Source organism: Hippocampus guttulatus, chromosome 8 (genome assembly GCF_054856545.1).
Source record: "Hippocampus guttulatus isolate MCC_2025c chromosome 8, RoL_Hgut_1.0, whole genome shotgun sequence".
Classification (NCBI taxonomy): Eukaryota; Metazoa; Chordata; class Actinopteri; order Syngnathiformes; family Syngnathidae; genus Hippocampus; species Hippocampus guttulatus.
Window position 1 is genome coordinate 15,909,644 of NC_141268.1, and position 11,204 is coordinate 15,920,847.

At 43.8% G+C, this 11,204-nt stretch overlaps 2 protein-coding genes across 5 annotated transcripts; one reads left to right on the forward strand and one right to left on the reverse strand.

The window, feature by feature from the left end:
- Positions 1 to 348: 348 nt before the first annotated feature.
- On the forward strand, positions 349 to 2,196 carry rpusd4 (RNA pseudouridine synthase D4). The gene is made up of 6 exons (XM_086117206.1): positions 349 to 754; positions 920 to 1,127; positions 1,290 to 1,383; positions 1,451 to 1,601; positions 1,667 to 1,764; positions 1,914 to 2,196. Exons 1-6 carry the CDS (start codon positions 349 to 351, stop codon positions 2,124 to 2,126), a joined length of 1,170 nt encoding a protein of 389 aa, XP_085973332.1. The 3' UTR covers positions 2,127 to 2,196.
- A 62-nt stretch (positions 2,197 to 2,258) lies between these two features.
- Positions 2,259 to 9,725, reverse strand: LOC147201452 (transcriptional regulator QRICH1-like). Of its 4 annotated transcripts, none has more exons than XM_086117204.1 (12): positions 9,579 to 9,725; positions 8,086 to 8,345; positions 7,924 to 8,007; positions 7,418 to 7,537; positions 5,927 to 7,006; positions 4,751 to 4,910; positions 4,506 to 4,660; positions 4,298 to 4,412; positions 4,090 to 4,198; positions 3,273 to 3,412; positions 3,092 to 3,182; positions 2,259 to 3,009 (listed from the first exon to the last, which is right to left on the reverse strand). In XM_086117204.1, exons 2-12 carry the CDS (start codon positions 8,332 to 8,334, stop codon positions 2,826 to 2,828), a joined length of 2,487 nt encoding a protein of 828 aa, XP_085973330.1. In that variant the 5' UTR covers positions 8,335 to 8,345; positions 9,579 to 9,725; the 3' UTR covers positions 2,259 to 2,825. The 4 variants fall into 4 exon arrangements, with proteins under 4 accessions (XP_085973330.1, XP_085973329.1, XP_085973328.1 ...); XM_086117203.1 differs by lacking the exon at positions 9,579 to 9,725 and adding an exon at positions 9,356 to 9,559; XM_086117202.1 differs by lacking the exon at positions 9,579 to 9,725 and adding an exon at positions 9,273 to 9,558.
- Between the last annotated feature and the right edge of the window lie 1,479 nt (positions 9,726 to 11,204).

Consider the following 11,204-nt stretch of genomic DNA (forward strand, 5'->3'; position numbering starts at 1 on the left):
ACCGCAAAAAAGCCGGCTACTCAAACGTCCTAAAACAAACGCACCAACATTGACGGAAATTACATCCCAAACCCGGATGTTATACGCTTTTGCAGTATTTAGGTCAGAAATTCTATCTTTCTTGAAATTATTTTATTCAAATGCTACAATCGTGTTAGGATAAACTACTTCTGTGCGTTTAACACCACACACCAATTTATTTTAACGAGAGATTTGAGATGTTTTTTTCTTTCTGGAAAGACTAGGCGGAAACAACCATACCCGGAAGTATTTAGATGCGACACTCTTATGTGCGCCATGTTTTGTTGACTACACTTAGGATTTATCTTTTTAAGTCCCAGTGCCGCTATGAACCACTGTACAAGAAATGTATTCACTGGTGACTGGAACTTCCTTCTCCGGTTTCAAAGAAAAACACAGACAAAGTGCCACCAGTCTTCGGGAACGGCTCTTATTTACCATACCCGCGGTCAGACTACGGCTGCAAGGCAAGCTCCAGATGATGGGAAAGGAGAGAAACATCCACTTCGAGCCATTGATTTGGCTCGCAAGCTCCGGCAGGAGAGGGCCAATACTCGGACAGCGGAGCCCAATGTTTCACCCCAACAGAAGAGGGTGATAGACTTAAAACGGTTCAGTCTTCAGCTTCAAAATATTCATCCCAACGTGCTGGCCAAGCACCTGAAGCGAGGCGTGCTGTACCAGGATCAGCATGTTGTCGTTGTCAATAAACCGTATGGTGTTCCTGTCAGAGGTAAAACAAATTTAACGAATGCTTGTAGATACTAGCCGATTTTTTTTTTTTGCCTTGACTTACGAATGATCTCTCCAACAGTTGCAGTAAAGTGAAAACGTAGATTCACAAACAACGGGAGGAATTATGCTTGGACGTTTAAAAATGTGCCTATTGTCTTGTCAGATTCCTCTGGGGAGACAACCATCTCCTCCGTGCTTCCTGTCCTTTCCAAAATGATGGATGGTATGAGGGTCAAGTCCAAGTCTCAGCTGCTGCCCTGTCTGGGCCTGGAGAAGGAGATTACAGGTGCTCTCCTGTTGGCCAGGAGTGAAGAAGCGGCCGAGCACGTACTGGAACTCAACAGAAGTAATAAAGTACAAAGAAAGTACTGGTAAGTTGTCCTCCATAAGCATGCTTTGACACGAGTACCTCAATTAATTGAACTCTGATTTGTTCCATTTAGTTGCTCTCTGACTGGTCACTAGAATGTAAACAGGAAGAAGTTTTACTCTATACAATAGTTAAAGAAACGGCACAAAAATTGTGTCCTTAGGCTTATCACAGTGGGCGTGCCGGTGCCATCTGAAGGCCTGATTGACATTCCAATCATCGAGAGAGAAATCACCGGTTCTCAGCCTCACTACAAGGTAAACTTCTTGGCTTCCTATTCTGTTATTCACCGTAGCTCCTCCTTACATCCATTTGAAATTGCAGATGGCCTTAAGCCCCGTTTACAGAATGAACGACACCGGCAGCGGACTAACTAAAGTTCGAGCCAATCGCCAATCCCTTCCTGCCGTCACAAAGTACAAAGTCCTGGACAGTCATGCCGGATGTAGCCTTGTGGAACTGCAACCTCTAACTGGTGAGGATTGGATTGAATTAAGCGTCCAGGGGGATAAACTTTGAGTTGGTGTCTTGTATCCACAGGAGTGAAGCACCAGATGAGGGTCCACATGGCATTTGCATTGACCTGCGTCATTTTGGGCGACCACAAATATTCACACTGGAGCAAACTGGCACCACAGGTAGTGTGCTTTAAATGTGGACTTGATAAAACATTTTTTGATTTTTGAGTCCTCAACAAAATATGCCAGATAGCTTTTCAAGCTCATAAATGCAACACACATCCCGAATTGCGCACTGACTTGTAAACTGCTGACATTTTGACCTGCAGAAATTACCAGAGGGCGTGCTGAAAAAGCTTGGCCTTGAACAAAGCAAGAGCCGACATCTTCCGCTTCACTTGCACGCTCGTCAACTGACACTCCCCAAAGACGGCGATGGCATCATCAGCGTGGTCTGCCCAATGCCGAAGTTCTTCACGCAAACACTTAGTAGGCTGAATTTAACTTTCCCTAAGGAAAAAGATGAAACGGCTACTTTGTGACTTTGAGCGCGACCGTTCAAATTACATACTGTACAGTGTATTGTAATTTTAATAAATGTATGTAAACATGTGTGAGGCATCCAAATATGAATGACATACTGAAACCACAAATAGAAGAGTGATCAACATGACTTCCGATGCAAGGACTTGTCCTCTTGTATTTAATCATCGGTACACAATGATGTTGAAAATGTCTTTATGAATCTCTCAATCAATGACAATCTTTGACCTGAGAAAGTTTCTAGTCTCCCGAAATACTACAATGTAGCACTTTACCTTGAGACAACTTAGATCACACTTTGAAAACAGGCACGGGGTCATCTTTGTACATATGAACACAATACCAAAAAAAGAAAAAGAAAAGAAATGCGCGCAGTGGTCCCTGCAAGGAGATTGGCGTGGTAACAAAAAGGATGAGGTTAAAGAAGAGTAAACGGTTAAATACCCTCATCTTGAAAATACTTGAAACTGGAACAGTTTCCGTTTCCCTTCCAGTCCAGTTTTACATTCCTGAAATCGACCATGGATTCATCTGAAAACATTAAAGGACAAATTCTCTCATAGCGAGCTTCAACAACTCTTTCATTGGGTTCTCCATGTGATTGCTGAGTTTTATTGAGCCAAGTGGTGGGGAGCAGAGTCAACAACCAGTGACGGAATTGTACAATCTTCCTCTGGCTCTATATCACTCGCCTCCTTTTAACTCTCGGAAGCGGCGCCAATGATCTCCTGGATCTCTCGGACCACCAGGATGCGCGCCAGCGTTTGCTCCACCTGCTTACTCGTGAGGGGCTGGGACGAGTACCACATGGGACTGTTCGGCGCCACGACGTGCTCCGGGGTCATGTAGTAGGCGTCGTTACGACCTTTGACACTTTGGGGGCTGGAACGGGATTGGGAGAGAAGGCAGAAACCGTAAAAGGAGAAATATTCTCTGCAGAATATTTGTTTTGAGTGCAACTCACCATTTAAAGAGATAAAAGTCGTAAAGTTTGATGGGGCAACGAAGTGGATTCTCTGGATCCTCGATCTGTTCGTCATATAAGTCATCCGGTCCTGTAAATGAAGTCACACAAACGGGTAAAAACACAAATTTCAATTATTGCTTTTTTTGTTTGTTTTTCCATCAAGTGGCAAACAAGGTACCTTTATGTGAACTTTGCCCTTTCAGAAGGCGGATAGTAGTTGCTTTGTCCTTCGTATTGGTAGGGTTCTTCCTGGTGTGTCTTAAGACCTTAGAGAAGGCCACCTTCAGGTGCTGCTCAAGTGTCAGCAGACGAAAACATCTGGGGCAAAAGCATGTGAAACCGTTACGAGTCAACGCCCGTCAGACCTGAGCCCTGCCGCGAATAGCAACCACCTGCGAATAATTGATCCCTCTATAGTGATGCCACAAGATGGCAGCTAAGTGGTGCTTTCTTATTAGACAGGTCAATGGACTGACTAAATAAACCTCCTCCCCTCATGTCAACATAGTTCCTTGGCACCAAAGCAAGACATATACTGTATATTATACAGGGGGCTTTGTCTGGCAAATTTGTCTTTTTTTTTTCCAGAGAATAACAAGTGGATAGGTCTGCCCCATTCACCCCCCCCAAAAAATAAAAATAAAAAGCCTGTAATGCATTGGAACAACTGCATTTGCAGAGTAAATGCCATCTATTAGGGTTAAGGCAAATGTCAATTATATTAAGAGGCTAAAAAAGAAGGTATTTTCATTACTTATTTTTCAAATGAATCGGTTCTCAGAATTTTCCATTGCAGAATATCAATCGGCCTCAAAATAACCCGTATCAGTCTGCTCCCAGTCATGTTGGGAAAAGACATAATATAGGTCGTGAAATCCATAGTGCTACTACACACACACAAAAAAGCAGGTGTAGATGATACACATGCAGTGTCGTAGAGCGGACGGCCACTGTATGAGAAAATATGGTGGTGTGTGTGTGGGGGGGTGACTCACTTTGTGTTAAAGTACATCAGAGTTGTTAACAAAGTCCAAGGTGAATGTGCACCAAGCTGTTTACATTCCCATAGCATCTCCTCTGTCACATGACTCGGAATGATGTAACCTTGCAAGAAGACAGACAAAAAAAAAAAAATGAATTCCTCAAGTCCTAAATATACAAATAATGACAATGGTGAGTAAGGGGGAGGGTTTTTTTTTTTACCTAAAGGATGAACACTGGGCTTCCAACCAGTGAGGGTTTTATGTAAACTCTCACAGAATCGAATGTAGTATGGATCAGAGAAAATATCATCCACACGTCCATTTTCAAAGAGATACTATATTAAAAAAACCCCCACAACAGATAAAGAGTGATTCAGACAACTTCATCGAGCATTCAGTTACCAGGTTGAAGCAAAAGAATTACGAACCTTTTGTATACATAAGAAGACATAATACAGAACATCTGGAGCGAATTCTTCCTCCTCTGATCCTCGGGCCTCCTGCGTCATGAGGGCAAGACCAAGATTGAGCTCGGCTACCGCGCTGGAGATCAAGTCCTCTTGAAAACGTAGCGGTTGGCGACCTGCACACAAAAGACATCGGCTTTTGTCGTTGCAGGATTTATTTTCAAGGTCCACCGAATCACTTGCTGGGAGTCTCTTAGATGACTTACGTCCAATGGGTGCGAGCTTTATCTGGTCCTGCTTGCTTAGCTCGGCATTTTTCCTCTTGACCCAAAGGCGCCACACCTCCAGGCCCTCATCTGGCTTCAGAGAGACAGGAACTAAAATTTCTGCTGATGGTTCGGCATTGGCATCGTTTTCTCCTTGATCCTGTACAAGACAAACACCGTGAATGTTTTGGGGTTTTTTTTTCTTTCCTCCAAACAATGACTGAGGTTCAATGTAAACGTTAACTTTCATTCACTTGCCTGATCATCCCACTAATTATTGAACTAGATACCATAATTATAATTGACTCGGGTTAATCAATATTTTTATTTTTTTTGTTGTCAACTACAGTCCCCTCCAAAAGGTTTAGAATAGCGCTCACAATCTTTCTGTCATCAACTGTTCTCGATGTCTGTTGCTCAATACACCAGTAGTTTGTTTTGTTTTGTTTTTTTTCCCCAGGACGTTCCAAGTGGTTTTATTGGCTATGCCCAATGTTTGTGTTATGGCTCTGATCGATTGTCCCTCTTTTCTCAGCTTCCAAATGGTTTGCTTTTTTCCCCAACAGACAGCTCTCTGCTCTTCATGTTTGCTGAACAGAAAATGCAGTTTCATATACTGTAACCCAGAACCAAAAACAAGCGCTAACGTTGAAGCAATCAATCTAAAAGGCGAGACCTGAGCAACTACAGGGGGGGGATCGATCAGGCACATGTTCCAGAACTTTTTTCACTTGAAAACCGGAAGGGTTTGAAAAAAAGCTGCGCCGTCCTGAGTTGTTTATCACTCCATTCATTTTCTATACGGCTTATCTATCTTGATCGGGGTTCTTCTGTTCTAGGGGCTACCCTACCTGACTTCGGGAGAAAGGCGGACTACACCCTGGAATGGTCGCTAGAGACAGACAACAACTTCCACTGACATTCACGCCGTCACAGAGTAGGAACTGGCCCCACAATTCCACAGAAGAAACATATTGCTAAAAAAAAAATAACTACCCGACAGCGTCAATCAGAACCGATCATGATTACCTTTGTAAAAGTACGTTTTTTAAATTTGCTCTTGCATTGGAACTCAACAGATTGTGCAGGTGTATGTCATCAATGAACGGTGCACGCTTGTTGGGGGAATAAATAAATAAATAAATAGATGAAAATGGACAAAAATACCAAACTGACCTGAAGTTGAATTTGTTGTTCATTTCCGTCCTCGTGGCTCTGTTGCTGACTGGGGTCCCATATGTGCACGGACTGCGTTGTATTGTAAGTCCCTCCTACTGTCTGGACAGCTACCGGGATGTGAATGTTCCCATTCATGAACTGGGCGGGAAACAGCGTCTGTACGATTTCTTCCTGCGTCCCGCTCGACACAGACTGCGCATCTGCGGACCTCACCGATGAACCGGTCTTGCCGTTGGCAGCGGCGAGTTGCACCGTGTTGTATGTCTCCTGCGGTATAGTGATGTGAGTCACGCCCTGCTGCTGGGCGGTCGAGTAGACGGGGATGGTCCACGTCTCCCCCGTGGGGCCGGTGATCGTCCCTGTGGCGCTGTACAACTGCGTGCTGTCGACTGTGAGCAAATCGGGCCTCAGGGACACGTAATTTTGTTGCTGCCCTTGAGGGATGGCGATGACTGTGGCCACTTGCTGCCCCTGCGGAACGGCGTAGGACACCGTCAGGGGAGCGTCAACCTTGCGCTTCTTGACGGGTGGAAGAACAGATGAGGCGGAACCGGGCCGCCTCTCGGTCTCCCGGGGAGAGTTCTGCTGCTGCGCAGGCGATATGGCCTCGATGGTTTGGATGTGAATCTGTTGTCCGTCAGGTAATTGTATCTGTTGTCCATCTTGTAGCTGGATGTGCTGCCCTCCCATGAGTTGAATCTGCCGTCCATCTTGGAGTTGAATCTGTTGTCCACCCTGGAGCTGGATGTGTTGGCCACCCGGGAGCTGAATTTGCTGCCCGTCTTGCAGCTGGATCTGCTGTCCATCTTGAAGTTGGATCTGCTGTCCGCCCTGCAGTTGGATCTGTTGTCCATCTTGTAGCTGAATCTGTTGCCCGCCTTGCAGCTGAATGTGCTGACCACCCGGCAGCTGAATTTGCTGTCCGCCTTGGAGCTGAATCTGTTGGCCGGCCTCCAGCTGAATATGTTGGCCGTCCGCCAGTTGTATCTGCTGCGTACCTTGCAGCTGGATTTGGTGACCACTTGCCAACTGAATCTGTTGCTCCCCGCCGACAGCCGCAACCAGCTGTGCCTGAATCTGTTGACGTAGAAAAACGTTTTGTGACAACCAATCAGAATGACATCATGTATGATGCGCATGAAGGTGGACAGTGGAACTTGGAAATTTGCATCCTTCTCACAAGGCTTCCAATCAACAAGCAACTAAGGCTAAACGCTACCAGCGTTTTGAAAGGAAAGCGGAATATCGTCTTTGTTGTGGCCGGACTATCAATGATACGAGAAGAACCAAATTGACAGTACAAAGTCAGCTATATTTAATATTCATTTGAAAAATGATCAAATATGGATTTGAATTTTGGCTGTACCAGGAACAGAGGTTTTATAATTGGGATTTATATAATGATTGATGGGATTTCTTTTTCAAACCTGAAACCAATTACTCGTTTAATCTCTTAAGATTCCACCGCATTTTCTTTTGATATGGTACCTGCTGCTGCTGCTCCTCTGTGAGTTCTTCCTGTGGCACGAGTTGAGAAGTCGACATTCCTTGTATGTCTTGTTGAGCGGACGTGGCCATCTGCAGAACTGGCTGCTCCTGGATCTGGACCTGGCACAGTGGAAGAAAATAAAACATCAAAAAGCCAGACTATCACAAATGACGCTGCTAGGAATGAAGAAAAATAATGGAACACAAAACACCTAAATAACTTGTTTGGGAAAAAAATTATCAGATTGGTCACATTATTAAAGAGAAGGCTATTTTTTAATTAGCTCAAAGAAATACAAACAAAGCAAATTTCTGGAAAAAGATGTCTACGTTGTGTTTAGGGATCATTTATGTTCATTTTTACTTTGGAAAAGACAGGGCTTCTATTATTGTAAGCAGCTATGCACTTTTCAAACCGATTTCAGCGTGACAAATACTTTGACCTGGTAAACTCACTCTTTTGGTAATGGACGATAAATAATAACGAAACAAGTGTACAAACAAACCTGCACTTGAAGCTGCTGCTGCTGCTGCTCCGGTTCTGAATGCATGGAAAGCTGGGGTGAAATCTCCGCTGAAGTAAGCTGTACCTGTCATGAGCAGCGGAAGAAGGGGTTAGGACGCATCGGACTCAATTTAACGAACGATAAGTCAATAAAGGACATTACCGGACAGGCCAGTTCCAACAGAGAGCCGGCCACCTCTGTGCTATCAGTGTAGACGCAGTTGTTGGTCTGTGCCTGGTAAACCATGGCTGCTGTGGTGGTGGTCGTGGTGGTGGTCGCCCCTCCCTGCTGACTGAACTCCCCCTTGGAGAGGGACTCCAGGAACTCCTTCATCCTGTGCTGGGGTACAGTTCGGGCCTTCTGGCGCACGTATTCATCAAACGAGACCACACCAGCCTCCTGTTCGTTCATTGTCACTGGACCTGGAAAACAATCAAGAGGGGATCTTCTTAGCTTCATACTGTTCATTCTTGACTCGTTTTTCTTATGCATGTTTTAGAGTTCAAAATTAAACCACACATCACTTGACTGTCATCTACATCACTGTTTTGATCTTGACTATTTTGTCTATTTTAAGCAAACCTGGACCCCTGGCTTTCTATAACTTTAATTCATTATTTGTCCATTTCTCTATTTAGCAAGCTTTTCAATGAGACCGGCCTTTCCAAAATGGGCAATGATTTATGAAACCCATTCAAGTTTGAAACTCGGCTTCAAAAGTAGGTCACACCGAAAATCTCGACGACGATTGTCTTTGTATTAAGACGTTTGCCAAATATTGGTGCGCTTTTAAAAAGGTCAAAACTTTATTTGTCACAGAAAGATGTTACTTATATCGCTGGAATCGTTTTCAATTGATCTATCTGATCATACTGCATTATGTAAATCATTAATCACTGACATTAATTTTACGCACATACTGAAACAAACTGCAAGATAATTCGATATTCGAATGGCAACATACATGATGAACAGGCGCCGTCGTTGTCGTCTTTCAATAATTGCTATAATTCGCCATTTTTTAACAAAAGAGTTCTCGGGTATCTTTTTTTAAAAACATTGACTATTAAGTGTAGAAATAATACCCAGGCTTGAGCTCATGTACATATGCTAAGCTAACTGTTAGCAAGCTAGCATAGCACAGTACAGCTAGCCGAACTAAATATCATTGGCCCATATGGTCACATCGGAAGATAATTATGTTTAATATCACTTAACGTGGTCACATTGACGCAGAAATGTATAGCCTAAAGTACACAGTTCGTCAATCTGGAACGCAACGAGTCACCAATTTTACATCAGACAACATGACGCTAGCTACAGCTAACGTTCGGATCCTGTCATGCTACCTTAAATAAAACGAAATCGTCTCCTTTCCGCCAAGGCACGGTGTTTAAAAAAACTAAAAATCCGATAATCGTCTAGCAGCTACCATCAGCATGCCGGTCGGACAGTCCATGCAGCGGCAGACGGCGCAATTCCGCCAACAATTCTACAATTAGTTTGCAACAACAATTTCACGGCGGCGGTGGTGAGCAGGCAAGCACGGAGGCGAGGTCTGACGTCTGCGTCTTCTTTTTTGCACGCAGAAATCCAGGCGGCTTTCGATACTGTATCGACAAACGAGGAAACCGGGCACCAGCAAAGAAGCGAACCTTAGTCATCCACATGCATGAGGATTGTGAAAAACACGAAAACTGCGTTCTTTGTTGTTTGTCCAGTGTGATTTTAAAATGACGGAAGAATAGGCCCTGATGTGAAAAACAGGCGATTCTGTTCCAACTGTGCTAGGCAACGAACTGCAGAACCCTTATAACTAAATCACACATTTCACTAATAAAGCATTTCTGATTTCAGTATATCGACTTTTATATGCTAAGTTTCTCATTGGGTGATGTACATTTTTGTCATTTATTTATATACTGTATATATTTTATATATTTATTTAAGCAGCACGATACATTAATTGTGTAAGCTTATGTTAAATTAACCCCTCAACTTACTATTGTAATGCAGCACTTGGAAAACTGCACAGCATCATACAGACAACTACAGTATTTGGAAATATTTATGTTAGAAGACCTTTTTTTGAAACAGCTATCAGTACCTGATAACTTGGCAATATTTTGTTTGTTAGGGCTGAATTATTCCAACATCTCTTATATTGGATCTGCTTAAATTGTGAGTGTCCAAATAAATCAAGGCTATCAAGAACAATAAACCTCACTCTTTACGTTACAACCAGTGTTTTTGGAAATATTGGATTGTAAAATATGATGTATCATAAATATATGATCTACTTTTTTAAAGTAACTACTTTTTTTTCTACTTTTTTAAAATAAAATAACGTCAAAAACTGCAAAAACGTTCAAGTGCATCATTTGTTGAATGATGCTGTACACAAAGGCGGCCGGTAATCCAGTGGGTAGCGTGTCGACCTCACAGTGCAGAGGTACCGGGTTCAATTCCAGCTCCGGCCTCCCTGTGTGGAGTTTGCAGGTTCTCCCCTGGCCTGCGTGGGTTTTCTCTAGGTACTCCGGTTTCCTCCCACATTCCAAAAACATGCAGGCTGATTGAACACTCTAAATTGTCTCGAGGTGTGAGTGTGAGCGTGGATGGTTGTTCGTCTCTGTGCGTTCTGCCATTTGCTGGCAACCGGTTCAGGGTGTCCCCCGCCGACTGCCCGAAGACGGCTAGGATAGTAGGCTCCAGCACACCCCGTGACCCTTGTGAGGATAAGCGAATCGGAAAATGATGGATGGATGGCTGGATGCTGTATACTAAACTTTATTCATGGCAGTTTAGCGATGCCGGACGAACTGGAAGGCATGTCCCTTTAACAGCATCTAACTTAGCCAGTCCCCCTTAAAGAGCCCGGCGTGCGCGGTGGAGGGCGTCCCCTTGCTCGCTCCTCTTCATGCGGCCTCTCCGGTCCTCTTAAGGTGGACCCGTTTAGATGTGCCCTAAGAATAGACCCTGTGCGTTGAGCCTGGGCAGCAAATAGTTAATTCTCATCCTAGTGCTTTTCTGACAGCTTTTCTGCAAGTGTTTACGATGCTGTGACTCTGGGTCTCCACGGACGATGCGTATGATTATCTGTTAATAAGAGGCGTATTATATTTTTCTGTCAAACAATTATCCATCAATCGTTTTATGCATTGTTGTTCCATAGTTCTACTCTAGTGTCCTATTGTGTGTACAACCTAACATTATAACAACGCTAAAGTAAAGTAAAGTGCCATTTTAGGGTTAATGCATTTCTCCCGGTGTGTTTGTGTGTA